Here is a 27749-nt window from a genome sequence, read left to right on the forward strand (position 1 = left end):
AAACACCCAAAAGGAAAGTATAACCAAAGATTAAAGGGGCCAATATAATTTTTTAAGAGTCCATATGTATAGCTACAGGCTACATAACAAGCAACAATGCCAGATAGGGGATACCTTCTTTTGAGTTGTTGGCCAGGGTGGCCCAAGGGACTTCCAGATAGTAACCCAGCATAGAACTGGAAAAATGAACAGCAGACCCCAATTTTATTTAAAGGAATATTGACAACTGATTGCTGCTAGATGAGGAACAGCTGATCTTCCTAAAACAAGGCTCTCTAGATAGGCTGACTAGATTCAGCAGATGGACAAGCACTGGAGAATGGTTGGGGCGTCGACAATACAGAGGACAGTAACAGGGATGACAGAGTATGTGGGCTACAGTATGTGGGAGGGCGGAGGCTATGGGAGGGTGCCATTTGGGAAGTGGGTATATAGATGAATAAGATTGTGTGGGACGTTCTGTCTGATATACACACAGAAAAATCAACAAATTAAAAAAATACATATTTGAGGAGGAAGCATAAAAATTTACTTCATGTTAAATAGTAGAGGTGATAAACATTGCCAGTGAAATCTACCTGATGACTTTATATCCATACTCAGGTACTAAGGATCTGAGTGTAACTGACTGTGACTAGTAATCATCAGATACCTAGAGATTAAAGACAAATGTGCAAACGTCCAAGTGTTAGTAGCATTAAAAATGTAGGAAAAAGCATATTTTAAAATGAAATGGAGATCTTCTTTAAAGGGTAAAAACTCATTCAATTTTATATCTTACAGGGTTTAGATTTAGTTCAATATTTAGTTCAATATTGTATAACTATTAATTCAACTGTAAACCTAAAAATTTACAGCCAATTTTGAAAGAGATGCATCTTAGCTCTGGAAATTGTTATTGAATATGTCAATGCTGTTGTAATGGAATGCTTCTTCTAATTATGTGGTTATTAAATAAATAATTAAAAAAAAAGAAATACCAATTGTGACCCACCAAAGTGATTTCAAAGCTTAAGGTTTTAAAAACAGAATGGTACATTAATCTGTCTATTAAAAATCATAATCCATGTAAGTTCTCAGCTCACATAAGGTGTTTAATAAACGCAAACACCCATCTTTCTTCCTCCTTAGACAGCCAAAGTGACATTCACTTTAGTTTGTGCTTTGGTTTGCTATCACATTTACATGTAATTTTCAAAAATCAGTAAACTGAGGACATTAGGCATCACAATATCATTCCTGATTTAGAATGGGCTGGCAAAAAGCAGTTAGACACTTCTGACCATTCATCAAGGAACTCATGCGATCCTGTATCATATTTGTTTACAATAATAAAAGTAAACATTTCAAAAAGTTGGAATGCATTGTTAAGGATTACATCTGGGTACTCAACCTTGTCTGTGGGTTAGATGTGGGGAACTTTAAAAAAAAGAGTCGATGACATTCTGACCATTGTGTGCATACAGCCTGAATGTTGTTTTTAAGAGCACTGACTGCTCTTGCAGAGAACCCAGGTTCGGATCCCAGCACCCACATGGCAGCTACAAACTGTCCTTAACTCCAGTTCCAGGGGAATCCGACAATCTCTGCAGCATCGCACAACATGGGTACACTCACATACATGCAGGCAATACATTCATACACATAAAATAAAATAAATAAATAAATAATCTAATATTCTTACATTTGAAAAGTAAAAGGCTTCAGAAGAGTTTGAAAGCATTTACTGTTGTGTTATTCAGTAATTACAGAGGTCTAAGTATTGGGCATTATCATATCTACATCTGTGCTAACACTGATCTCCATCTCTGCATATATAAACTCACATGTAATTTATATCCCATTATGGTGACATGGAACTTAACATCTCACACAGGTTTTTAACAAACATTTGTTTTGTGCAGGTTAGTGACCACAAAGAAATAAAATTTGCAGTGGTGTTTTATCTATTATTTGCAAAGATTTAACAACTATACTGCCAAAATCCTTCTGCAGAACACTATTACAACCTTAAAAATCATTCTTTTCAAAACAGAACATTGGGAAAACACAATTGTGAGGACAGCATCTTAAACTGGAGTTTTTGTTACACCACCCATTTTCTATGCTTTGTATATCAACCTCATACTTCTACATCATCTGCAAGCACCATTATTTATGGGAGAAAAAAAATCACATCTATTCTTGGTATCAAATCTTTGGTCTGCCTGAAAGGACCATATATTACAGGTCTACATTTTTCATTTTTTGCAGCTTACTACTAGACTAATACTTCTGAAAAACACCTTAAAGAATTCTGGGGAGTGACGGACTCATGGTCTGTTTTGGCTCAGGGTTTCTTATTAACTTTTTCTCTCTGGTTCTTGTAATAGAAAAGGCTTGTATATGACAGTCACTGCACCAAGACTCACTCTGGGCACTACTGCAGTGAGACGATCACTGCGAAGGCCTCAAGGGTCCACAGTACCCTAGGCTACTTTCTCTTGGACTCAGCTATGCATACAGGCTAGGACTAGTGAGACTCACGGCATTCGTCCCCACTTCTGGAGGTACCAAGGTTGAAACTTTTAATATTGTTCAAGTCTTCTAGGACAATCCACAACACCTAGTAATCCCCAATAAAGTCTCCAATGTCTCTAAAATTTTGGCATCTCAGAGTTCAAGTTTGAGTGTGCTAAGCTTTTTCAGGCTCTAGGTCACTGTTGGTGACAGCCACTGAAGTGACATGTCTTAGGACAGTACGAACCTGCCAAGAATCTTTTTATCATATCTAAATGTCTTAGTTTTATCTGTGTTGCTGTGATACAATGGGCTCAATAGGTTGTGTGTATACATATGCGTGTAACAATAAGTTGAAATGACATAATAACATGAAATTGAGAGGGAGTTGGAGGATGTAGGAGGAATTGGAGAGGGGAGAAGAAGGGATAGAAATGATGTAAACATAGCATGCATGTATGAAATTCTCAAAGAATAAAATATTTAAATTAAGTTTTAAAAATATTTTATTTATTTTTATTTAATGTGTATGGATGTATTGTTTGCATGTAGGTGCCCCCGTGTCGTGCAATGCCTGTGGGGGTCAGAAGACGTTGAATTCCCTGGAACTATAGTTACAGACAGTTGTTAGCCGCCATGTGGGTGCTGGGAATTGAACCTGGGTCTTCTGCAAGAGCAGCCAGTGCTCTCAACTGCTGAGCCATCTCTCCAGCCTGTTAATTTTTTTTTTTTTTAAAGAAATACTAAAAAAAAGTAATATAAAAAAATTCCCTGACAAAAAGCTACTTAGAGGATGAAAGATTAACCTTAGCCCACAATTCCAGGTGACAGTCATCACAGCAGGGAAGTCAAGGAAGCAGTAGCTTGAAACAGCCACAGCCAAGAGTAGAAAGCAATGAATGCCGCTGTGCTTACTGCTCAGCTCACTTCTTCCACTCATACAGTCTAGACCCAAATCCCAGGAATGGTATCACCCACAGTGGGCTTCCTTTTCCCACATCATTTAACATAATGAATGAAGACAATCCCCACAGACATGCTGGACCTAGATGAGAATTGCTGTTCCCTCTACTTGAAAATTTCAGTGGACCGATTGCTCAGTTGCTTATGTGCTCACTCACTGCGGTCCTGTTCTGAGGTTAGCTTGATAAAGGATGTCTTTACATGCCACTGTGTTTAACACAGCAGCCCTTCTGCATTACTCTTTAACCCAACATCCTATTTTAAAATCCTACCTATCATCGCTGAGGTGTTAAACTGTAATTTTTGCTCTACTGCTTGCTTTTCCTCCATCAGAGTATCATTTGTTAGGACTTATATATATAATTAAGGTTCAAACAGGCAAGAAGCAACAGTAAGAAGTTTCAAAAAAATTTTTAAATTTATTTTTACTTTTATGTGGTTTGAGTGTTTTGTCTGCATGTACTGAAGTGCACCAGTGTCGTGAAAAGCCCACGGAAGCCAGAAGAGGGCATGAGATTCCCTGAAAGTGAAGTTACAGATGGTTGTTAGCCACTATGCCGGTGCTGGGAATTGAACCTCGGTCCTCTGGAAGAGCAACTAGTGCTCTTAACTGCTGAATCATCTCTCCAGCCCACAACAGTAAAAAGTTTAATGCAGTCAAGATCAAAACAGTGCTTATCCTTCAGTGAATAGTGTATGAGCTATGCTAAACATTAATTTTTAAAGATGAATGAATTTTTCATTGAGTCTAAAATAATAATTGAGATGAACATAGAAAAAATAAAAAAACTGCTCCCAAAAAGTCAGGCAGAAATAAAGAAACGAAAGCACCTCCCAGTGATCCTTTTAAAAATATTTTTTCAATGAGGACAAATAACTGGAGATAAGTTATCTACTAAGGGCCCTGGACCCTGGATGTGTTAGCATAAGATCAACAATTGCAGCACGGAAACTATATAGCCATCTTATGGAGCTAGAAAAAAAATGCACAGGCTAAAATTAGAAAAGATGAAAATAAGTAATCGAAATAGTGACATAGATAATGAAAAGTATTTTTTTCATTTGTCCTGAGAATAAAAATAATTTGAAGATTTTGCAAAATACTATTATAATACACTGATTTAAGGGAATGTGGTATTGTCACACAAAACATAATTAAAAGAAATAATCTGTCATTCTCAGTATTAAATACTAAAAAAGGCTAATGGGGAGGAGTACGGCAATCCAGTGCTCCAAGTATGTACTTACGAATTCCAACTATTCAGGAGCAACTGAAAATGGCACGCACCTGCACCTCAGGTGTGCTCTGTGATCTGAAACACAACGTACATGAATGGAGTTCACACTGCCCAGCAACTGAGAGCTTGCCAAGTATCCAGTGAAGCCTCTAAAAGCTATGGTGCTCTCCATTTATGGTTCCCTTTGAACTGATAGACTTTTTATCTTTATTAAAAATGTTCCACACTGAGCACAGTGGCACATGCCTGCCATCCCAGTACTTGGGAGGCAGAGGATCTCAGAAAGTTTGAGGCCAGTCTGATCTACAGCAAGTTCTAGGCCAGCCAGGGCTACATGTAATGAGATTGTGCCTTAAAATAAATAAACAAGGGGCCGGGTGTGGTGACGCACACCTTTGATCCCAGCAGAGGTAGGTGGATCTCTGTGAGTTCAAGGCCAGCCTGGTCTACATAGTGAGTTCTAGGACAGCTGGGGCTACAGGGAGACCCTGTCTCAAAAGGACCAAATAAAACAAACAAACAAACAAACAAGCAAAAAAAATCATCAAATTTAAAAGTCTGTTTAGAAAAAAACAGAAAAACAAAAGCATACAACTTTCATCAGAAATATGATTTTGGACAAAGACAGTCCTCTGTACAGACTGTGGTAATCTGCTATGATCTCAGGATGTTAAACTGATATTGTATAACATATCATTGAGCATTAAGCAGTGTTGTAGCAAGCAACACACTTCATTTAATACAGAATTAAATTTGAGATCAATCTAAAACCACCTTAAATCTAAAGGAGTAAGAAGAGACTGCACATGGACTCTACAACCTACCACATGTAACTACCATTACTTGCAACTAACACACACTGTGTCTGAATGATGTATCAGGCACTGTCATAAGAATTTGTGTATGCATCTTTATAACTAGCAGAGAAATACTTCTTAATACAGTATGAGCAATTCTTAACCTAGTTTTATTTTTAAAGGTTCTTGATAAGAGATTTAAGTGAGTCACAACATTTTTTTTTTTTTTACTTATTTTTCATATGTATGAGTGTTTTGCCTGCATGTATATAAGTGCTTCCTTTGGAAGCCAGAGAAGGGTGTCAGATCCTCTGGAACAGAAGTTATGGATTTCTGTTAGCCATCATAGGGGTGATGAGAATGAAACCTGGGTCCTCTCAAGGGCAGCCAGTGCTCTTAACTGCTGAGCCATCTCTCCACTCCTATTCATAAACTTACAATACTTCTTAAAAACTTAAGGCAATACATACTTCAAAAACTTCCTCAAAATACCAATATATATATATTGATTATGCATATATTTAACATCTATATATAGTCTTTATATATATGCATATATATAAGTAAATTTTTGAATGGTTTTGCCATAAGCAAATGATAAATGTCTGAGGAGATAGGTATGTGTAATCTCAGGAGATATGTTTAAACATTATAGAGTGCACACATACATCAGAATATCCCATGATTAAAATTTCACACTTTTACCTCATAAATATGTACAATTATTATGTGTTAATCAAAAGCTTAAAAATGTTTAAGGAGATGGAAATGCCAACTACTTTAACTTGATCATTATATTATAAACATGAATTATCATACCCCATAATGAGTACACACCATGAATGCAATGCCTTCAGTGAATGTACCTTATGTTATTTAGTCATTCCTTTTCTGATGGACATTCAGGTTATATTATGAACATGGATTCTTGTACACCTAGGTGACCATTTTTGTAGGACAGACTCATCAAACCTGGATCAAAAATATGCACCCTTAAAATTTAGACAGGCAGGGGCTGGAGAGATGGTTCAGCAGTTAAGAGCACTGGCTGCTTTTGCAGAGGACCCGAGTTCAATTCCCAGCACCCACATGGCAGCTAACAACCATTTGTAACTCCAGTTCCAGGGAATCCAACTCCCTCTTCATGGGCATTGCATGACATGGTTGCTCTTACACACATGCAAGCAATACACTCATACAAATAAGAAATAATAAATTAAAAAAAAATTTTAGATAGGCAATGTCAAGTTCCTAAAATTCTCATAAAAAGGCACATTTACTTGGTATCATCAAATTTCTTATGTTTTTGTCAATAGAAAGAAAAATAATGGCATTGAATTTTTGTTCTAATTTGTATGCAATAACTTCTTAGATTGATTCATGTGTTTATACACCACAAGATATGCATATGCAGCTTTATTAATAATGGAAAAATTCTTTAAAATCTAATCAATGGCACACTGCATCCCTTTATTCACACCATGACACATTCTCAACAAACCACAATTAAGAGATTTGAGTCCCCAAGATAGGCAGACAATCTACAGGGGAAAATGGGAGGATTTCTGTAGTGGAGCAATGACAGGTCACTCTGACCACAAGAAGGCACAAGTGACAATCAATTGCCCTAGGTCTCTTGGCTCAACAGTACAAGATGCCAAAGAGTTTTTCTGAGTACCATGTACTGCAGACTCCTCAAGCCTAATTCAAGAGTAGGTCCTCAGACCACTGGTCAACAATCCAGGGATGCCACAGGGGCATAGGTAGGGAACGCTCTGTATAGAAGGTACTCTACAGACCATTTTCCTAGGCACCCCAAAGAATTCCAGCCCTTCAAGCTATGCACATTCAAAAGATTTACAGACATAAAAATGGCTGCAATGTCACCATTCACAGGGAGCTGAGATTTTTGAAGGTAGGCAGGGTGGAGACTGGGGAGACATTTTTTCTAGATGTGCTTCATTCCAATGGAAGGCACCAGTTCAAAAGACCAAACAGAAGAGCTCTTAGTGTGTGATGGTAAAGGCTGAGGAATTCCACTGAAGAGACCTTATTTCCTATTCAGGGTCTTACGTATTTAAGTAGTTAATAAATACTTCTTGTTGAGTGGTTAATAAGCAAGTTATCTTCTTTCTGGAAAAAATAAACTACTACAACACTGATGCTAGAGTGGTAAAGGAAGGATTGGGAGTGCTTCTGGGGCTCTATATGCAGTAGAATATCTGGGAAAGAAAAATACCAGGCACGTCTCAGGATTACATGATGGTTGAGAAACAGGCTCCTCATTGTCTGGTTCTGCACTTATGAACCATGTAACCTTGGGCAAGTTACTTTATCTACGTACTGGTGACACCTTCATCTATAAAATGGGAATAATACTCATTATAGTTGTAGGAAATAGAAATGAGTTAATACCAGTAAAATACTTAGAAGAGTGTCTGACAATTGGGCTCCTCCTGTGGCAAATACGCACTAGCCTTGTTACCTGTCATAATCATCATCCATATCACCAAGTATGTGATACAAAAAGAGCAAACCATATGATAGCGATGATGGCTACCAGGGTTAACATGTATGGTAATAGCAGTGACTAATAATCTAATAAGCAGGTGAAACAAGTGCTCAAATATTCTATAAAGTTGTATATTTTTTAAACACTGGTGGTTTGCAAATATAACCTTATGATAATTACAAATTATTGTAGCTTCACTCTAAATTTGCTAATATAAATCTTATGAATTTTGGTCCTTTGGTTGTTGCTGTTTTGAGTTTTTGAGACCAGGTCTCCTGTAAGTCAGGGTGGCTTCAAAGTCATAATGTGGTCAAAGGTGAGCCTGAACTCACCCTCCTGCTTCTACCTTCCAAGTGCTGGTACTACAGATGTGGGCTATTACACCCAGCTTAAACTTCAGTGGGGCACACCTTTAATCCCAGCACTCAGGAGGCAGAGACAGGCAGATCTCCGTGAGATCTAGGCCAGCCTGGTCTACATAGTGAATACCAGGCTGGTTGGGGCTACAGGAGACCCAGTCTAAAAATGGGGGGGGGGCTAGTCTTATGGTTATACAATGAAATGGAATACCACTAGAAGGTCTAGAGTTATATATGCAGGTATGTACGTATGAGTTTTCTTGATGAGTACCAGACCCAGAATGTCACACATGCTAAGTGAGTACTCTGCCTCTGGGCTTATCCTAAGCCCCACTTTGTTTTACTTTAACAGGAAGTTTGTCAATAGTGGAAGACAACCATCTGCGGGGGAGAGGTTAGGTGTGAGGAGATGGAACAGAATGATGAGGATGCATACTGGTGGGGAGAGAGCAACAATGATAATTACTTACCAAATTATACTGTAAAATGGTTACTAATTTAAGAATTTTACTGGAAGTTAAGACAGAAGCTGCTTTATGTCCCATTATTGTCATCACCATACGGGATAAGAACAAACCACAAATTTGGAGCAGTCTCTTTAAAATGAGCTCATGCAGTGCTCTGCAGCAGACAATGGGCATTTCCTTACTGGAGTTTAAGTGCCCATTTAGGGTAAAACGAGCTGATTCAGCTTTTCACTTGAAAACAAAAATCAATCAGTCTGTCTGCATAATAACAAAGTTTAAGAAAAGGTAAACCATCTCTGAAAATATAAACTTTTAACTCTTCTGTCTAAAATAGATACTTTTTGATTCTGCTCAAAAGTTTAAGTCTTTAAATCTTTATTTTACCATGAACTTTTTGTATCTTCTTTAATGTTTTCCCAATAATTACTTTGCTTCTTTCATTTGAATCATTCTAATATATAAAAATTTAAAGGAATGTACATTCAATGGGGGAAAAAAACCTCCACAAATTATATACAAATATAGCTAAAAGTGAAAGCTGCCTTTTACCCTATCACTACCCCTTCCCAGGCAACCACCAGAATCATTCTGGGTTGTGTATTCCCAGGCTCCTTTTTTCTCATATGTATACATAATACATGCACAGATTTCAATATTCACAGGTAGGTTTTTTTTTCAAAAATGACTTTACTTTGCATATTTTCTGTATCTTTGCTAGTTTCTCTTCTACTGACATCTTTCCATATCAATAGAAATGAACAACCTTAAATATCTTATTTATTCATTTATTTATTATTTATTTGTTTATTTATAGACAGGATCTCACTATGTGGCCCTGAAATTCACTATGTAGACCAGGTTGTCTGCCTCCAGAGTGCTAGATTAAAGGCATGCATTGCCACACCTAGCCCTCAATCCCAGTCTCAATCTTTATTGAGGCTACATGGTATGTTACACTTCCAGTATATTTTAAAGGACAAGGGTTAGTGAGTACCATTTGATTTAAAGAATACAGGTTTAAATGAAAGTATTTCAATATAGAGCTCATTTTCTATGTAAAAATGTACTAAAATGCTTTCTAACAAAGTCAATTGAAAGGTGATCTATTAAACCTGGCAAAACAAACTGAAACATTTTAAATTTCAATATCAGCACTACTGAAACCTAGGTAATTTATCCTCTTAAAGTAGAGAATGGTTTACAGCAAGATTTTTAAAGTAAGTTCTTTCCTTGACATTAGTAATACCTTTAAACCTTTAATAGCTACTGAGAAGCCAACACAGGTGGGCCATTAGAAACACTGCCCAGTTCTATGTAGACTGCTTGAGAATGTCTTCATCCTTAAAGTGAAATATGAAATGTAAAAGAATATGCACTACAGTTTTGGCAAAGTAATCACTGATCTCTTTACTCAGAGATTCACAAGAGAATTTAATATATGCTATCTCATTCAACAAGAGCCAGACTGCCTATGGAAAGAAGTGATTTTGGAATCAGGATTTGCATGCTTGATAAATGCTACAGTACTCACCGTTTCAAACTCAGCTGAAACATCACTAATACTCCTTTCCCTCACTCTATATGGCTAGCTCATAGCTTTCCTCCCTGGCCTTCTATCTTAGCTTTGGGGCTTCTGCTGTGCAGCCTGGACACCATGACTTTCTCCCAGTGTTTGCAACACTTGATAGCCTTCATGGTTATGGACACCTGACAGACCTGATGTAGCTGAGTAGCCTGTGCTGGCTAACAAGGCCCACAGGACAGATGCACATTAATATCTGCTGAATGAAGAAATTCAATCTAAAATATTTTCAGGAATTTTAGACTCCTTAGAGGTATATAAAATTGCTTTACTTTGTTAAATCACTGAACTGTTTATTTCTTTTAGAATTTTATACACGTATACAAATATATCTTGATCACATCCACCCCTAGTCCCTCCCTCATGGACCTTGCCTAACACATCTCCCTCCCAACTCATGCCCTCCTTTTTTCTTTCTTTTTCATAATCCACTGAGCCCAATTAGTATTTTCCATATGTGTATGGCTGTGGGGTCATCCACTGGGGCATGGGCAGGCTACCAATATGTTGTCCCCCTCCATCCCCAAGGGAAAAGTGATTCTCCCTCCTTCAGCATCTATTATCTATTTCTCACATTTTGGAAATGGGCACTGAGACTGATCACTGACTATGCAATGAAAGTATTTTTTAATTGTCAATTCTAAACATAACACCATTTAGTATTTTATTTGAAATAACTGCCTGTTGTAGTCCTTAATAGGCTAAGTTATTAAAATTTATCATTTAGTGATTGAGAATGGCACTGATTAATAAAAAATAACTAAACAATGATTAAATTGTCAGTGAAGTTCACAGTGATTTCTAGACTCTTTAGGAATCATCCTGAGTGAGTGATATAGTTTAATTAAAAATACACTTTATAGAGTGGTTTTAGGTTAACATCAAAAGTTAGCATATAAAAGATCCCAAATTTACCACATACATAAAATCCTGCCATTCTACACAGCATCTTAACACAGAGTAGAGACCTTGCCATAGTCAGTGATACACATCATCACTAAAAGTCTATAATGCCCATTAGAGCTCAGCATCTATGAGTGACAAAACTCAGTGATATATAGCCACCATTACAATATCATATAGAACAATTCATAGCCATAAAATCCTCTGTCCCATTACCTCTGACTTCAGGGTTTTGACTTCCAGAATGTCATACAGCTGCACCAGACCACAAACAGTCCTTTCAGACCGGCTTCTTCTACTTAATAATATGTAGATAACCTTTCAGGTAAAAACTAGACTGTCTCTGCCTTTCCTATATTAACTCATTTTGATGAGCTCTGTGCTGGTAGTAGCAAATGTATTGTTTTTAGGCTATGAATGACACAGGAAAATACACTAGAACCCTACACCTCAGCATACCAGTATTTTTCAAAGACCAGTACATGAAACTACCATAGATGGATGAAAGGTTCATTCAAGATGGAAGACACACCAATGAGTTTAATGCAACATTATGAGAAGTTCCTGTGGTTGCAGATTCCACTGAACTAACCCTTGAGAGAAAATTACATGCATTGTAGTACTGAGTTGTGTTGGAGGACTACAGATGCAAAACTATCTGAAAAACTACTATAACATTCATCCTTTTTCCATTATTAATTTTTTTGTGAGGTCAAGCTTCTAAACTTTTACCATATAATTCGAACAAAACAACATACGGCAAAAGACTAAGGATATACACAGGGAATCTCATCTGTTTTCTTTTAAGCCGGACATGAAAAAACCCTGCAAAATAAGGTAAACAATGCTCTTCTTCTCAGCATTCTTTTTGCTTTAGAAAGGAATTATTTTACAGAGTATTTTATATCACGATGAAATAAGCCTATTATCACTTTAAATAAATTACTAAGTTTTCAAGAATTGCTCAACTTTAATTCCTCATACAATAAAACTTACAGATTGACCCTTTATAACAAATCATAAAAATGGAAGACAACCTTAAAGGCTGTGGCTCAGCAGTTAAGAGCACTGGCTGCTCTTGCAGAGGATCAGAGTTTGGGTCCCAGCACCCACATGGTGGCTAACAATCATCCATAACTTCAGTTCCAGGGGACTCTGATGCCCTCTTCTGGCCTCCACCAACATGCATGCATGTGGTGCACTTACATATATGCAGGCAAAACAATCGCACATATTTTTTAAAAACATTAAAAAGTTAGGCTGGGCATGATGGTGCATGTTTTAATCCCAGCACTCAGGGAGGCAGAGGCAGAGGCAGGCAGATCTCTTTGAGTTCAAGAACAGCCTGGCCAACACAGCAAGATTCAGGCCAGCTGGGAAAAAACATACTAGAATAAATAAAAAATAAATATATAAATAAATAAAATACACACAGAAAATTACTGAATGCATTGAAAAACTGTTTATAACCAGAGAGAACACAAGAGAAAGAGAGAGGGAGGAAGGGAAGCAGGAAGGGAGGGAGGGAGAGAGAGAGGGAGAGAGGAAGGAAGGAAGGAAGGAAGGAAGGAAGGAAGGAAGGAAGGAAGATTTAAGTAAAGGATAATAAAGCATGCTGCTGGGCTGAGAAAGACAGGACAGAGACACAGAAGTCAAAGGGACGAGTGAGAGACGGGTTCTCAAAAGAGCAAGGTCCAAGGGGAGGTGAGAGAATGGAGTGAAGAAAGCAGAAACAGAGGTTGGGCCTGGGACACACTGACTACCATCTTGTCCTCTGATAAGGTGGCACAGCCTTGCATTCCTGTGACATGGGCACTCCTGGGCAGTGGCACCTACTGCACCTTGCACAGCCTGGCATAGCCAGGATATACGTTGCTCCAATTGTCAGTACAAAAAAGCTTTTCATTTTCCCACTTGTGAAAAGGAAGGAAGAAAAGTGGGTAATTTGTTGCAGAAGGTCCTTTCCATATTCAAAATTTTACAACTTGTAATTCTACAAAAATAATGCAAGCAGGGTCACTGCTTAAGTTAAATAACCCCAGCCATTTATTATGATGAAATTAAAGACTAAACACATGAAGTTGAATAGTGGGCATCATTATTCAACCACAGTTATTGAATGCCTATATTGAATGTTCATATTTTCTAAACTAAAAATTGGGACAGAGCCCAACAAAGGATTTCTTTTGAATCTGTGAATTTATTTATTTGACAAGTCTTTAGGAAGCATAAAAATTAAATCACTTTTAGTTATACATCAAATAAATTGCCTCATCTAAAACAATGCAGGTACATGAAATAAGGACCTGCCTAGAATTCTGGGGCAAACAGTCTGTACCAGATGAAAACCTCTGTTCGATGCTATAGGACACTGGATGAGAAGCAAAGACTAAAACCTTTCTCCAACTATTAATACTTGCAGTGTACACAACTGTGCAAGTGTAAGTGATGAAAAATCATACCCAGTGGCATGTCTAACTGTAATTATTTACCCGATAATTTACATTTTATTTTAAAATCCCTAATCCTTTCTTGTTTGTGCACCACACCACTATTAGCCTTAAAGAAGATTTTTTAAAAAGTCTGGGGCTTGAATATTACATTTTCATTATGTCATATTTGTCCCCACCCCAGCATTCCACCCCCACCTTACTCTATAGTCCAGGCTGGCCTCAAACTCATGGTAATCATCTCCCAAGTGCTAGGATTGAATAAAAGTGTAAGCCACACCTTGAATTCTTTTTTCCTTTCTACCTCTCCCTCTTTCTTCCTTCTCTCCCTCCCTCCCTGTTCTCTCACCTTTCCTAGGCCTAGGATAAAACCCAGGGCTTTGCACATGACAAGCTGGCATTCTACAATAGAGCAATATCCCTAAGCCTATCATTATTTCTAAGTAACTTTTGACAGTACCTTACAAAAGGTTCTATCCCTCTAGTCTGACATTAGTAAAAAGTAGTTTTGCAAAACAAGTAACAAACATTACTTTAGCAGTACGTACCTAGCACAGGTGAGCCTTTTCTCTTAGTTCAGTAACATCTGTGCAGAATAGACCAAAAGCACAGCTCTCACAGTCATATTCCACACTACTGCATTAAAAAGAGCAACGCATGCTGAGTAAGTGTTGATATAGTGACCAAAACAGAAGCAAATGGTCAAACTGAGCCAAGCATGGCCGCTGCCTGGTGCTGACAGGTTTGCTATGTGAGAGACTTCACAAGTGGATTCAAGTTCAGTAACATGACAATTGGGAACTGAACTTTAATAAGGAATTCTGAGGAAACATGAGTGATATTTAGCCTCAAAACTGGAAAGGAATTAGTTCTACTGCCTTAGTGTCCAGAGTGTACTCTATCTTTTACACTCCAGACAATTAAATGCATGATCCTTGGAGTCCTCTGTCACCAGCAGTAATTAACCAGTGTGCTGGATGATACCACTGGAACTCACCTAGGACACCGATGAAGGCACTGCCAAGGCCAAAGAGATGGCAAAGACTCCACAGGAACTCGTTTTCTAAATGCTATTTATGGTATTTCTTGCTCTGCTTATTCATGAGTATAAAACTAATTCAGTGCTGCATCAATTTTATTGCTAATAGATCTGCATCCTAAAAAGGATGACGTTTAATTCTTATACAACAATACTTTATCATATCTATGGTAGTGTTAAAAAAATCTGACAGAATTATTTTGTATAATTTTGTTTGGAAGGATGTACATGTTATGTTCTCTCAAGGCAAGTGAAACCTATGTAATTTTTTTCTATTACTAATGGATGTCACTTATATTACTAATAGTAACCCTGGAACTAAAATTATTAGGAAATATTTAAATCTATGACTATAAAATTTATACAGTGATTAATATTATGTGACTTTATATCTTTTATTAGTATATTATAGAACAATATCTACAGATACATAAACTACCCCAGCAATATCTAGGATATTTTACTAGATACAAAGAAGTATTTTGTTTTGTTTTATTTTATTAAATGTTATTTATTTTTATTTTATATGTATCAGTGTTTTGCCTGCACATATGTAGGTGTATCACGTGCATGCCTGATATCTGTGGAGACCAGAAGAGGTTATTGGTTCCCCTGGAACTGGAGTAATGGGCTGTTGTTAGTCATTATATTGGTGCTGTGAACCTAACCTGGGTCATCTAGGAAGAACAATAAGTGCTCTTAACCACTGAGCCATCTCTCCAGCCCCAGACATCTTAATTTTTCAAAAAAGAACCAATCTTTTTAATTTCATGGCTTCTGAAGTAAAATTGAAATGGCATATCTTATATGCACATAACATGCATGCATATACACATACTACATGAAAGACTTATGGAAGCTAATAGAATGATGTGGCAAAAAGAGAAAAGAAAGAGAGGAACATAACAGAGATTAGCCTACCCTAAAAATCTATAGCATCTTTATGACAGAATCAAAGGAATGGGGGGGAGGGGGGATATAAAATATTATCAGTGGTTTTAAAACAAACATCATAAGACTGACCCAAAGACCTGTCAACCTGGACTGGAGTTTCATACTTGCTGAAAGCATTTGTACGTAGAAGGCTTGTAAGGACAGTAAGGCACTTGCACAGCGGCACAGACATGGCAGATACTCAATAAAATAACTAACTTCTGTTGATGTGTTATGTTTGTTGCTATTCACTTACTAACCTAGTAAAAATCAGCCAATAGGTAGTGCCATCGACGTGTAAAACTTGCAAGGTCTTGTCTATTCATAGCGTTCTCTGAAGTCCTCCATATTTTATTGTCTATTCCAACTAACATTTAGCATTGGCTCCATCTTCCTTCTGTTTGTGGTCTATGTCTTCATGGCCTTAATGATATCTAACAATTAAATAATGGCTATACATCTGATGTTTCATTAGATTGTATTGCATCAACTATTTTGACAAAAGGTTCATAAGTTTTTGCTTAAACTAGCTTAATTCCCCACTGCTTGTTAAACAAAGGTCAAACTCTTCTGAAGGAAATTCAAAGCCCAGAGCTGGCAGTCTACTAGACTTTCAGCTCAGCCTTCATTCTAGCCTCCCCACTACCCAGATGAGCCAAACCCATGTACACACCTGTGCCTCCAAACACTTAGCCCTGCCATTCACAATGACGCACACCTTTTTATTTCACACTCCATCAACTCTCTGAGAAATGTTCTCAGAACCCACCACTGCTCTTAGCATAACTATCATCCCAGTTTCCTCAGACAACAAATCCTCTTTCTCCGACAGCCATTTTGTGAAGGTATTTTTCACATCTGTCTTTTGTGAAACTTTCTCAGATTCCCATATGCTGAGTTGAGCACTCCATTTAGTGTCGCTGGTAGGTATTCTACACCAGCACAGGGCACAGATCCCAGAGTCTATATAATTTCCTCCCTGTTTAGCTCCTGTGCTCCTAAAGGATAGAGTCACCTTATTCACCAACTGTTCCTCCCAGAGAATAGCTAGTACTTGACACACAGTTGGTATTCAGTGAAATATTATTAAATCAATAAACAAAGTACAATTGCCTTTTGTCAAATTGGGGGTGGGGGAACATGTATACTTAATGTTCAGTGAAAACACGTGTCTGCTCAGCATTCAGCAGGGCTCTTTCCCTCCATGATCACAGCATAAATAAAAGTGGATGTCAGCAGAGGACAGTGACTTAAGGAGCTGCTTGTGGAGGAGTCCAGCAAAGATAGAAAACAAACTCTTCTGCTTAGTTGAGTGCTTTGGTGAACAGTTTAATCATATTAACTCTAGGAAGCTAATTTACATAGTAGCTGATGCTCTGAAAAATCCTGTGGTACTCAGTAAGGTAAGTCCTCACACAACTACTTTCTCATCACCTCCACTCAGCAACAGACCAACCTCCGCTTTGATCTGGGTGCTTCTTTAGGGAACAACTGTCTGGGAAGATAACAGTCATGTGTATTCTTAAAATCAATTAATGGCACAACAGATTCAGTGCTTTAATCTGCTGACTCTATGTGACAAGGAAGAAAACGTAGCGGCATACCTGTGTTACGGTGTGACTTTACCTGTTTTCACAGTATGAGTTTACCTGTGTTCATAGTATGACTTTACCTGTGCTATGGTGTGACTTTACCTGTTTTCACAGTATGAGTTTACCTGTGTTCACAGTATGACTGCACCTGTGCTATGGTGTGACTTTATCTGTATTCACAGTTTGACTTTACCTGTGCTACAGTGTGACTTTACCTGTTTTCACAGTATGACTTTACCTACGCTATGGTATGACTTTACCTATGTTCACAGTATGACTTTACCTGTGCTACAGCATGACTTTACCTGTGTTCACAGTATGACTTTACCTGTGCTACAGTATGACTTTATCTGTGTTCACAGTATGACTTTACCTGTGCTACAGTATGACTTTACCTGTGTTCACAGTATGACTTTACCTGTGTTCACAGTATGACTTTATCTGTGTTCACAGTATGACTTTATCTGTGTTCATACTTTAACTTCTAGGTGTAGAAGTCCAACCACAAAACAAAGTGTGGGATATAAATTTCTTGCAAATACAGAAAAATAAATGAAGGTTTCACAGAGCACAACCCATTCAGCAAATAGCTCCTGTCAGAGAATGACAGGACAGGGTGGCTGGTGGCTGTCATATAACTGCTCAGTACTCCTATTGCTGAATACAGCTGGACTCTATGGTACACTCAGAGAAAACAAGCAAAAATAAGGAGGACAGCACTGAACTTGCCTTAACCAGCAGTAACTCTGAGTGGCTGGATGCTCTCAAAAAAACTTATGTTTGACAGATTTTGGTACCATTTCTACTGACCACATGGAAATAAAAACAATTAATTAAATGTGCCCTATACTATAAACAATTTAAATTTTTGTTTCACTCATTATTATTTCTGTGTGTGTGTGTGTAAAACTTGCAAGAGCTGATTTTCTCACTCTACTGTGTAGGCCCTAGGGGTCAATCTCAGCCCATCAAGCTTGTGCAGCAAGCATCTTTACCTACCAAGTCATCCTGCTGACCAAAGACTTAAATTAAGAAAAAGCATAATGTTACTATATTATGATACTAAAACAATTTTCATTTCATGTTTTATGCTATAAAACATACAGTAGTTCTGTTATCTTGAAAAAAAATTATAAACTTGTTTTTATTCTATGTGTATGAGTGTTCTGTCTCCATGGGAGTGCACCATGAGCATACAAAGTCTGCAGAGGCCAGAAGGGGGCATTGGATCCCCTGAAACTAGGGTTACCGAAGGCTGTTTGCTGCCATGTGGGTGCTGGGAGTTAACCCGGGTCCTCTTTATGGAGCAACCAGTGCTCATAACCCATGAGCCAGCTCTGCAACCCCCTAAAGTTATCTTTAACATATTTAATACTATTTATAGAAGTTTTAGCCTGTTTTGCCTTCTTTTCCTGTTACCTTATAAGGAAAATACCTATACTAATATGACACAACAAAAATACTCCCATTGTCGGAAAAATAAAATTGATCAGTGAGTAAGAAGGTAACATAGAGATTTCTGGTGCCTAAAAGTGCACTAATTCCCAAGTCAGAAGCTTCCTAACTATTTTGTAAAGTGAACAACAATTTGAGTACTGGATGCAAGAATACAGGCATATCCAATGAATTTTTCTTTTTTTGGTCTTTATTTATTTATTTTGAGACAGGGTCTTCCTGTAGTCCCAGCTGACCTGAACTCACTATGTAGACCAGGCTGGCCTTGCACTCACAGAGATCTGCCTGCCTCTGCCTCCCGAGTGCTGGGACTAAAGGTGTATGCCACCACACCTGGCAATACAATGAATTTTTTAAGTTGTGGGCAAAATGTCCTCATGATCTCATTAAATACCTAGCTCTATTATATTTGTGGTCTTACCATAAGCTGCCAGAATTATTCTAGAAAGCAAGCAAATACTAATTAATAAGTGGCTTTGTTATTGGGGAAGATGACCTGATAACTGCACCACAATTTTTAATTATTTGTTACAGAAAATTATTTATTCTGCATGCTGCTGAAGGTTTTTTGTTTTTTTGTTTTGTTTTGTTTTGTTTTACCTGCAGATTGCCGGAAAGCATTCCTGAAGACCTTTCTTTTTAACTAAAGATCCTTCAAGGCAGTACATAATGATGTCCATAACCTTTGACAGAAAAGACACAGACTTACTATTAACTTCAAATGCTTAATTTTCTAAAATTTAAATGATTAGGTCTCATTTTTGTCCATGAAAATCCCAAATGGTTTGATTTTAGTATCCATCTTAATAAAAATAAAAGCCACATTAAACCCATGTGTCCTCTGGGTTATTATTTGTGTTCTCTGTGAGGAAAACATGAGACAGTGTAGTAAAACAGCAGATTTGCTTCCTCTGAAGCCAGCCCATGTTTATATGCAGGGCTGGGAGAGTTTATCAAAGCACATAATATATCTCATTATAATATAATGAATGGTGGCAGGAACATAACCTTTTAAAATACTTTAATACACATCAATTCCACGTGAATGGTGAATGGATACAGCAATCAATTTGGTTTTTGTGGAAATTTAATTAAGGCCTCCCAAAATGGTATAAAAGTTCATTCATTTTAGTTATCTCTTTGACACATTTTGTCCTTCCCAGTTTCTCTCTCTCCCTCCCCTCCTCTCTTCTCATTTCTTCCTTCTCTCTCTTTTAGGGGAACTAGAATTGAAGATGGTGATGTATGTTAACCCTCAATATTTAATGTAAGGGCAGATGTACCATTAAAAACAGGATATTCTCACCTCCACAAGAAGATCCACAACATCTGTAGGCATCTTTTCAATAAGGATCTCAATGACTCTCAAGATTTCCCCTTTAGCTCTTGCAAGGGTTGTGGTGTGTATATTCTGTTGTGACTGGGTATTTGCTGCAAGAGCTGTATGTCTGTGTACCTGTAAAAACATGCCCATACTGTAGATATGATTATCACTTGACACAGTTTTGGATTTCTAGACACTGGCTTACTTTTCACTTACTAGACACTGGCTTACTTTTCACTTACTATAGATAAACATAATAGAAAACCAGAATTAGTAAAAACAAATGTCTTGGAGGGGGGGGTCAGGAATTATTTTTTAATCACAAAAAATTTCTGAGCATAATAAAAAGCTAAGTAAGTACTGTCTAATAAAATTCTATAACTTCTTGAGGTTTATTTATTTATGATTTAAAAAAAATTTGAGGCAAGACCTCAACCCCAAGTTGGCCTCAAATTCTCTATGTGACCAAAAAAGGTGACCTTGAATTCCTGATTCTCCTGCCTCTACTTCATTTCCCAAGCACTGGTATTATAGATGTGCACCACTATGCCCAGCTAGTGCCTGAGTGTTATATGAGAACTTAGTATTACAATAACATTAAAATTAAAAAAAAATTTTGTATGTGTTTGTGCACATTGAGTACAGTGCCCACGGAGGCCAGAAGAGGACATTCCTTGGAGTTGGAGTTACAGGTGGTTGTGAGCTTCCCAACAGCTCAGGTGATCTAGAAGAGTAGCAAAGAGCTCTTTTCTACTGAGCCATCGCTCCAGCTTCTACCATGATACTTTAAAAAGAATCATACTGGAGATGAATTTGGTAATTTGGTACTAAGGTGTATGTAGGAAATGCAGGAGAAGTAAGTATCAGATATGATCCACAATCTCTAGTAATAATGATGAATGATATGTGCATAACACTTACTGCATTCAGACACTGTTAAAGGCACTGATTAATCAGATTGGAAAATCCAATAGACTATGTCACCCAAAATAATAAACATAGCAAACAAAAAACTGTAAACTCTACAGCTCAGAGGAGAAAGAATATTTGCAAGACTTGGGTGAGCCCTGAATGAGCTATGAAGCCCAGGGACAGGGGTAAGGACATCCCTTGTATTTAACTTGAATAATTTAAGACTAAAAGGTGAAGTAGCAAAGGTTTTTTTTTTTTTTTTTTTTTAAAGAAAGAAATGTGTAGACTGTTAATTAAAATATTTTAAAATTATCTTTCCAATGAAAAGTGGGAGTATTGGTTTTCTAATATTTCATTCAAAAACATTCATACATAAATAGTGCAAAATAAAGTTTAAAAGTATAATCAGTATAAAGACCTGCTTCTTCATGGTAGTCAGTATTATTACTGGTGTACAGTTTACCGGTAATGGGGATGGGGAAAACTAGTTAAAATTTACAAGGCAAATAAAACTGTTCATTTATACAGATATGCACATACACACGTTTGTTACAAATATATAGCATGTACACATGTGTGCAACTGAAAAATAGAAGCTTATTAGCACACTATGCACTGTCAGAAAAATACAACTATACTTCATGAGTTTACTTTAGCTGTGAATTCATGGCCCCACTGCTTCATTATCAACTATACAAACTAGTACTGGGACCATCTTCCTTCCCTTCCAGTGGGCTTCACAGCAAAGACACTTAGAGCAGGCTGTTAAGGATGGCTCAGGGGCAGATGCGGGCCCAATAGGTTTCAGGTTATCAGAGTAGACTCAGAGGTGTTTATTTAGTATCTTAAAAATTCATCATAGCTACAGGAAAAGCAACTCGGACAGAGCCCATACCCTATGGACAGCGAGCGTGCACATTATTATGCCGAAATGGAACAAACCTTTAAAAAAGGAGTTTCTAATTCTTTCCTTTTTCCCTCACTACTAAGACCTATTGGAAAGAGCCTATAATTGGTTCATTGTTCTTTACTAGTCTTTCAGTTAGATGTGGGCAATTAGTTACAACACCAGGAATGTAGGAATCAATTGGCATTCAAGTCTTTATCTGTGACATGGAATAGGAAAATCAATTAGCAAGTTTATGACTTACATTTTTTTGTATACTGTTGGAGAGTCCCAGTTCTAAATAAGTTTAGTTTTGATTACAAGCATTTGCTTAAACTTGAGAAATGTGAATACCTTTATTATCTTCTAATTTGCATACAACTGCTATATTTCATATTGAAAAGCATTGTCAGATATTTACAAGTGTGAGTTAGTTTTGAGGACAGAAATGAATATAAAGATGAGTATGGAATGTACAGCTGTGGAATTCAGTGGTGCACAGATACAGATGCATTCGTTTCAGTGCTCAACTATTAACTTGCTTTGTTTTAGAACTAGAAGGATTATTTGGGGGTCTGAGCCCTCAGTTACAGCATCAAGGAATTTCTCTGAAAGAGAAGATGAGGCACAAGGAGAAGGCGGCTCACCTCTTTGGCTATGGTAGTGATGAAGGCGGGTGGTCTGGCAGTGGCAATGAGAGAGAGGGCATGCCTTGCAGAGCGGGCGGAGTCAGCTGCCGGACTCAGAGGCAGCCCCATTGTGATGCTAAACAGGAATCAGAAAAAAAGGAAAAAAGAAAAGAAGCATTAGAAATATAGACTGAAAAGATTAGACACAGCTTATAATGTCAGTTCAAGGTCAATGGGAGCATTCAAACAGTTAGAAAATAATGGACTTGCAACAATGAACAGTGATTAGGAGTCAGGGTGTTCTGGCATCAAATACAAAATCGAATAATTAACCGTGAAGATTGAAAACAGTATGTGCATCTGTCCAAAGTGTTAAAAATGCCTTGTTAACAAATTATCAAGAACTAGTGCTGAATACTTATCACAAACCTCAGAAAAAGGTAGGAATGAATATTGTACTGGGAGTTTTCAAATGTTGTCCTAAGAAAAGTTAAAGGCAATAATTTGTTTATAAAGTCATGTTTAAAGACTATATTTAAGGCTATATCAATGAAAGGAAGCAAAATCCATCTGAGAATGCCAGCATTATTTTTAGTTTGCAATATCCTCAGCCTTCCTGGTCTACCCCACACTCAGTGCTTGCAGAACCAATCTGCACCCTCTGTTGATACTTATTTAGTGTTGATGCAAAAAACAATGAGCTAAGATTAAATTTCTTTATATAAAGAAAGACAGCACAACACTGTCCAAAGTGCTTATAAAACTATGCACATAATGCAGCAGATCTTTCTAACTGTGAGAATGCTGAGGTCCTGGTAGGGCAGTGTTGCTGCAAACACCCCATCTCTGACAAATGAAAGCTGCAGTTTACCCAGCTAACTTTGGATTACATATACACCAATGTGAAGAGACTTATGATTAAAATATAGCCTAAAAGCCACATATAAACTCTACAGGAGTATTTTATTACATTCAGTTACAATGTTTCTAGCTAAATAATATATATATTTAAACATACACGTGAAGATACATTGAGATTTATTCAAATTAAACAAGTCTATGATCTTCCTGTGCAAACTAGATTATATTACTTGAGAATTCTAAAAAAGTTTATAGCTGACTTAATAATTTTAACTTAGTTGAAATAGAGATGGATTATACAGATATTCTAATCATTATGAAAGGGGATACACTGATTATAGAAATTTCTGCTTTATTTTTTTGTGACGCTTGTGTTGCTTGAAAGCTTATGTATAATTTTTTCATCCTTTTTTTAAACCAAGGGTAGCTGTGAAGCAGAGACTTGAGAGGACTACTCAGAGGTTTGCTTTGATGTTTACCAATGAAGAGAAAATGTGAGTTGCTAGAACAAAAACACATACTGAACCAAATACAAATGGGGAGCAGGAGTGGCTATCCCCACAGAGAGCCTCTAGTATCCTTGGGTATTTACCATAGGTCAGTACATACAGGAAAAAACAGCATATAAGGATTTAGGATTACCATGGTTTCATGAATCTACTTGTGGTCTTGGAACATGTCCTTGTAGAGAAAGGGGGATTACCAACTCAGAATTACTAACCTTTGGAAAAAAATAAAGGGTTGGCAAGGCATAGTGACACTGTGGTGAACTAGATGAATGAATTAGCAGCATGACCAAACTTACTGGCTTTAGATGAATGGCTAGATTGCTTCCCTGAGAGGTTTGTAGTGATATGTTGAAATACTTCGATTTCAGTTGTTTTATTCAATATCAATAGTGGTGTAAATGAAGAATAGGATGCACTGCTATCAACTGGGTGGACCATAATGTTTGAAAGGAAAGCAACCGCATTAAGTAACAGAACTGGGATCCATAAAGCCCCTAAAAGATCAAAGTCAGCTAAGTAAGAAGTCTCAGAGCTGGAGACAGGGCTCAGCAGCTAAGAGCACTTGCTCCTCAATCATAAAGGCTAGAATTTGGACCCTAGCACCCATGTAACAAGGCAGAATCCAAGCAGATGCCTGTAACCGAAGCTCCAAGGAGGGCAGAGACAGGAAGATTGCTGGGGCTTGCTGGTGTGTGAGGGGAAGCAGAGACAGGAGGATTTCTGGGACTTGCTGGTTTCCAGCCTAGCAAAGGCAAGGCCCCAGGTTTAGGAAGAAACCCTGCCATGGAGGAATAGGTAGACTGATGGAAGAGGATACCTGACATTGCCTGTGCTTACTCCCTTCCATACACAAATGTACACAAACAAATAAGAATAAATCTTTAAAAATTAAGGCCATGGGCTTGGAGAGATGGCTCAATGGTGAAGAACTCTGGTTGCTCTTGCAGAGGTCCTGGGTTCAGTTTCCAGCACCCATATGGTGGCTAACAACCTCCAGTTCCAGGAGATCCAATGCCCTCTTCTGGCCTCACTGGCATTGCATGACATGGGTACATTTACATACATGCAGGCAAACATCCATATACATAAAATAAAATAAATTAAAAATTAAGGCCAACTTGGCAGGTATGGCACAGGGAATACATTACTAAACTGAGTTTGAGAACAGCTGAAAGCTAAAGGTGAAGGTAATAGGGGCATACCAGGACTATAAAGTTGGGGGAGGGCTACCCTTGTTGCACCTGTGGATTTGGGGGCCTGTCTCTCCTCTTCCCAGATGACAAATCCCTAGGTGATGAGATGGCTTCTGCAGGACAAGAATTATAGGAACTTTCCATAGCCCAGGAAAATCCACTCTACCCCAAGCTCTGTGATGCTGACACCTTCTGCAGTTGGAAACCTGAGTAAACGCAGCCCAGCAAACCCACCACCACCAAGTCCTCACTTTCACTCAGGGTCAGTTCTCTGCAGGATGAAGAAATGATTAGTGGGAAGGGGAGAGAGAGGGGAAGTAAAAGGAAGGAAGAGAAGAGAGGAGACAGAGGAAGAAAAAGAGACAGAGCCACATACTATATGACAATAGGTACTTCTTCTAACCAAAGATGTCGCTCACAGCCAGAGGTAGAGTGAAAGGAAATGGAACACAGATAAGAAGTCAATGGCTTTAAAATGAAGGCCTAGCCACACATTACCTTTCACTTATCTCGGCAAAGGACCCTGTGAATTTGTAAGCATCAACAAACATTTTATGGGTTGGGTAGCGGAATCTGAAGGGAAACCATAGAGCAATGTAGAATACAGTAAACCAAAGACATGCTGCCACAGTGCTCATTGACTTCGGTGGAGAGGCATCAAGGTATTTAATTGGGTGAATTCCCTCCATCAGTATCTTGCAGTCAGAGTTCAGGACTACAGAATGCAGATAGAGCTTGGGGGCCAGGGATATGTCATCATCTTAGGGTCATCCACAGGGCACAAACTGGAGGGATGAGTGTGAAAGCTGAAAGGTTTCCAGGGCCTAGGAAAGAAGAGGATTTGTCCTTTGGTCTACTCAGTGGATAACCGTCAGAGAAATCTTACCAAAGAATTCATGTGATTTCATGGTTACCTAGCCTTAAAAACCTCCAGTGGCTCCCTATTGCGTCTAAGAAAGCCCTAACAATTCCTAATGCCTAGGTCCTCCATAATCTATTCACTTATTTCTTTTTAATTAATTTATTTTTTAAATGGCAAAAGTTTTATTTATTTTCATGGTGCTGAGGATCAAATTGCAGACAAAATATGAATTACAAAATTAGAAAATAGAAAGAATAAAGAAATACTGAAAAATATATAAACTAGATACACTTTAAATAATTTGTATAAACAATTTAAAGCCATTGCATCAAATTTGAACTCTGATTGGATATTAATAATACTAAGTTATTTTTAGGGGTGGTAATGGCATTGTATTAACAAGTTATTTTTATGTGAGGTAATGGCATATTTTTTTTTTGCCTTTTAACACTGATTTCTTATTTTTTTAAAAATTATTTATTTAATAACCATATAATTAGAAGAAGCATTTCATTACAACAGTATTGACACATTGAATAACAATTTCCTGAGCTAAGATGGATCTCTTTCAAAATTGGCTATAAAGTTTTAGGTTTACAGTTTAATTAATACAGTTATACAATATTGTACTCGGTATAAACCCTATAAGACATAAAATTAAATGAGGTTTTAACCTTTAAAAAAGATCTCCATTATTAAAATATAGTTTCATACAGAAAAATTCATTTTAATGCAATTGACATTAAGATGTTTGCATATGCGTTTCTAATCTCTATATATCAGATTATTACTAATCATAGTCGGTTACTTTCTGAGCTCCTTGGCGTCTGAGCATGGATATAAAGTCATCAGGTAATTTCAATGGTAATGTTTTTCACATCTACTAATTATTAAGGAGCAAATTTTTATGCTTTGAAGAATTATTATTATTTTCCTTCACTAATTTTTAACTGAGTTTTTTTCAATATTAATGCTTTGGAGACTATGCTAAATTCAAAGATGGTCTCTAAGATTCTGTTCCTTTATTTACTCCAAGATTTTGTTCTTCTCCCTTCTTCCCACTGGCACACTTTCATCTGGCCAGTCTCTTCAATTCCTATCTTCTCTCTGTGGTGATCTTCTATTGCTCCAGCACTCAACTGCTTTCTTTTGAAAAAAAAAAAAAAAAAAAAAAAAAAAAAAAAAACCCAACAAACTCAGGATCCATAGAACTGACTTCCATTCTGCCAGACCTTAGGAATCAGTTTTATATCATTCTTTGCCAGTTGAGAGCAAGCATGCCACCTAAACCTGTGTGTTCCCTCTTCCCCCCAGAGTGCCTAACATAGCCCTTGAAAACAGGCAGCTCAATAGTTATGCACTGAAAGAAGCTAGAACTTAAAAAAAAAAATCACTTAAGTTAGCTATTGGGCTGAATTGACCAGGCAATGAAGTCGAAGTAACTGATCTGGTAGTCCCAATAGAGAGAATCTAATTCCATAGGAAGTTATCTTTAAAGTCAAGAATGTGTTGTATGTGTGATATCTTTTAATGTGAGATTCTACCTGAATGAAAGGCTTGGAGGGAAAGGGCTATTTGCCTGTTGCCAGAATCTGACTGTAAAGCCAGAGCTCATTCTATTTCTTTGATCCCGCTCATGTGCAGACCATTTGTTTTACAGTCCTGTGGGATGGGTCTTGGTTTCAGTCTTTATTCTAAAGAAATTGGACATGGCAGACTATGTTACTCAGCATTTCAGAGAGAGAGAGAAAGAGAGAGAGAGAGAGAGAGAGAGAGAGAGAGAG

The 27749-nt window shown here is 37.5% G+C and overlaps 1 protein-coding gene across 3 annotated transcripts in view; it reads right to left on the reverse strand.

The window, feature by feature from the left end:
* The window catches only part of Wdr7 (WD repeat domain 7), a 359330-nt gene that overhangs the window by 74544 nt on the left and 257037 nt on the right, over positions 1-27749 (reverse strand). For all 3 annotated transcript variants that reach the window (XM_008855378.2, XM_008855377.2, XM_008855376.2), the window contains 3 exons: positions 22559-22676; positions 20096-20245; positions 19390-19472 (listed from right to left, as the gene is read on the reverse strand). In XM_008855378.2, coding sequence (XP_008853600.1) covers positions 19390-19472; positions 20096-20245; positions 22559-22676 — 351 coding nt within the window. The remainder of the gene's footprint in view (positions 1-19389; positions 19473-20095; positions 20246-22558; positions 22677-27749) is intronic.

Source organism: Nannospalax galili, unplaced genomic scaffold (genome assembly GCF_000622305.1).
Source record: "Nannospalax galili isolate Female #2095 unplaced genomic scaffold, S.galili_v1.0 scaffold567, whole genome shotgun sequence".
Lineage (NCBI taxonomy): Eukaryota > Metazoa > Chordata > Mammalia > Rodentia > Spalacidae > Nannospalax > Nannospalax galili.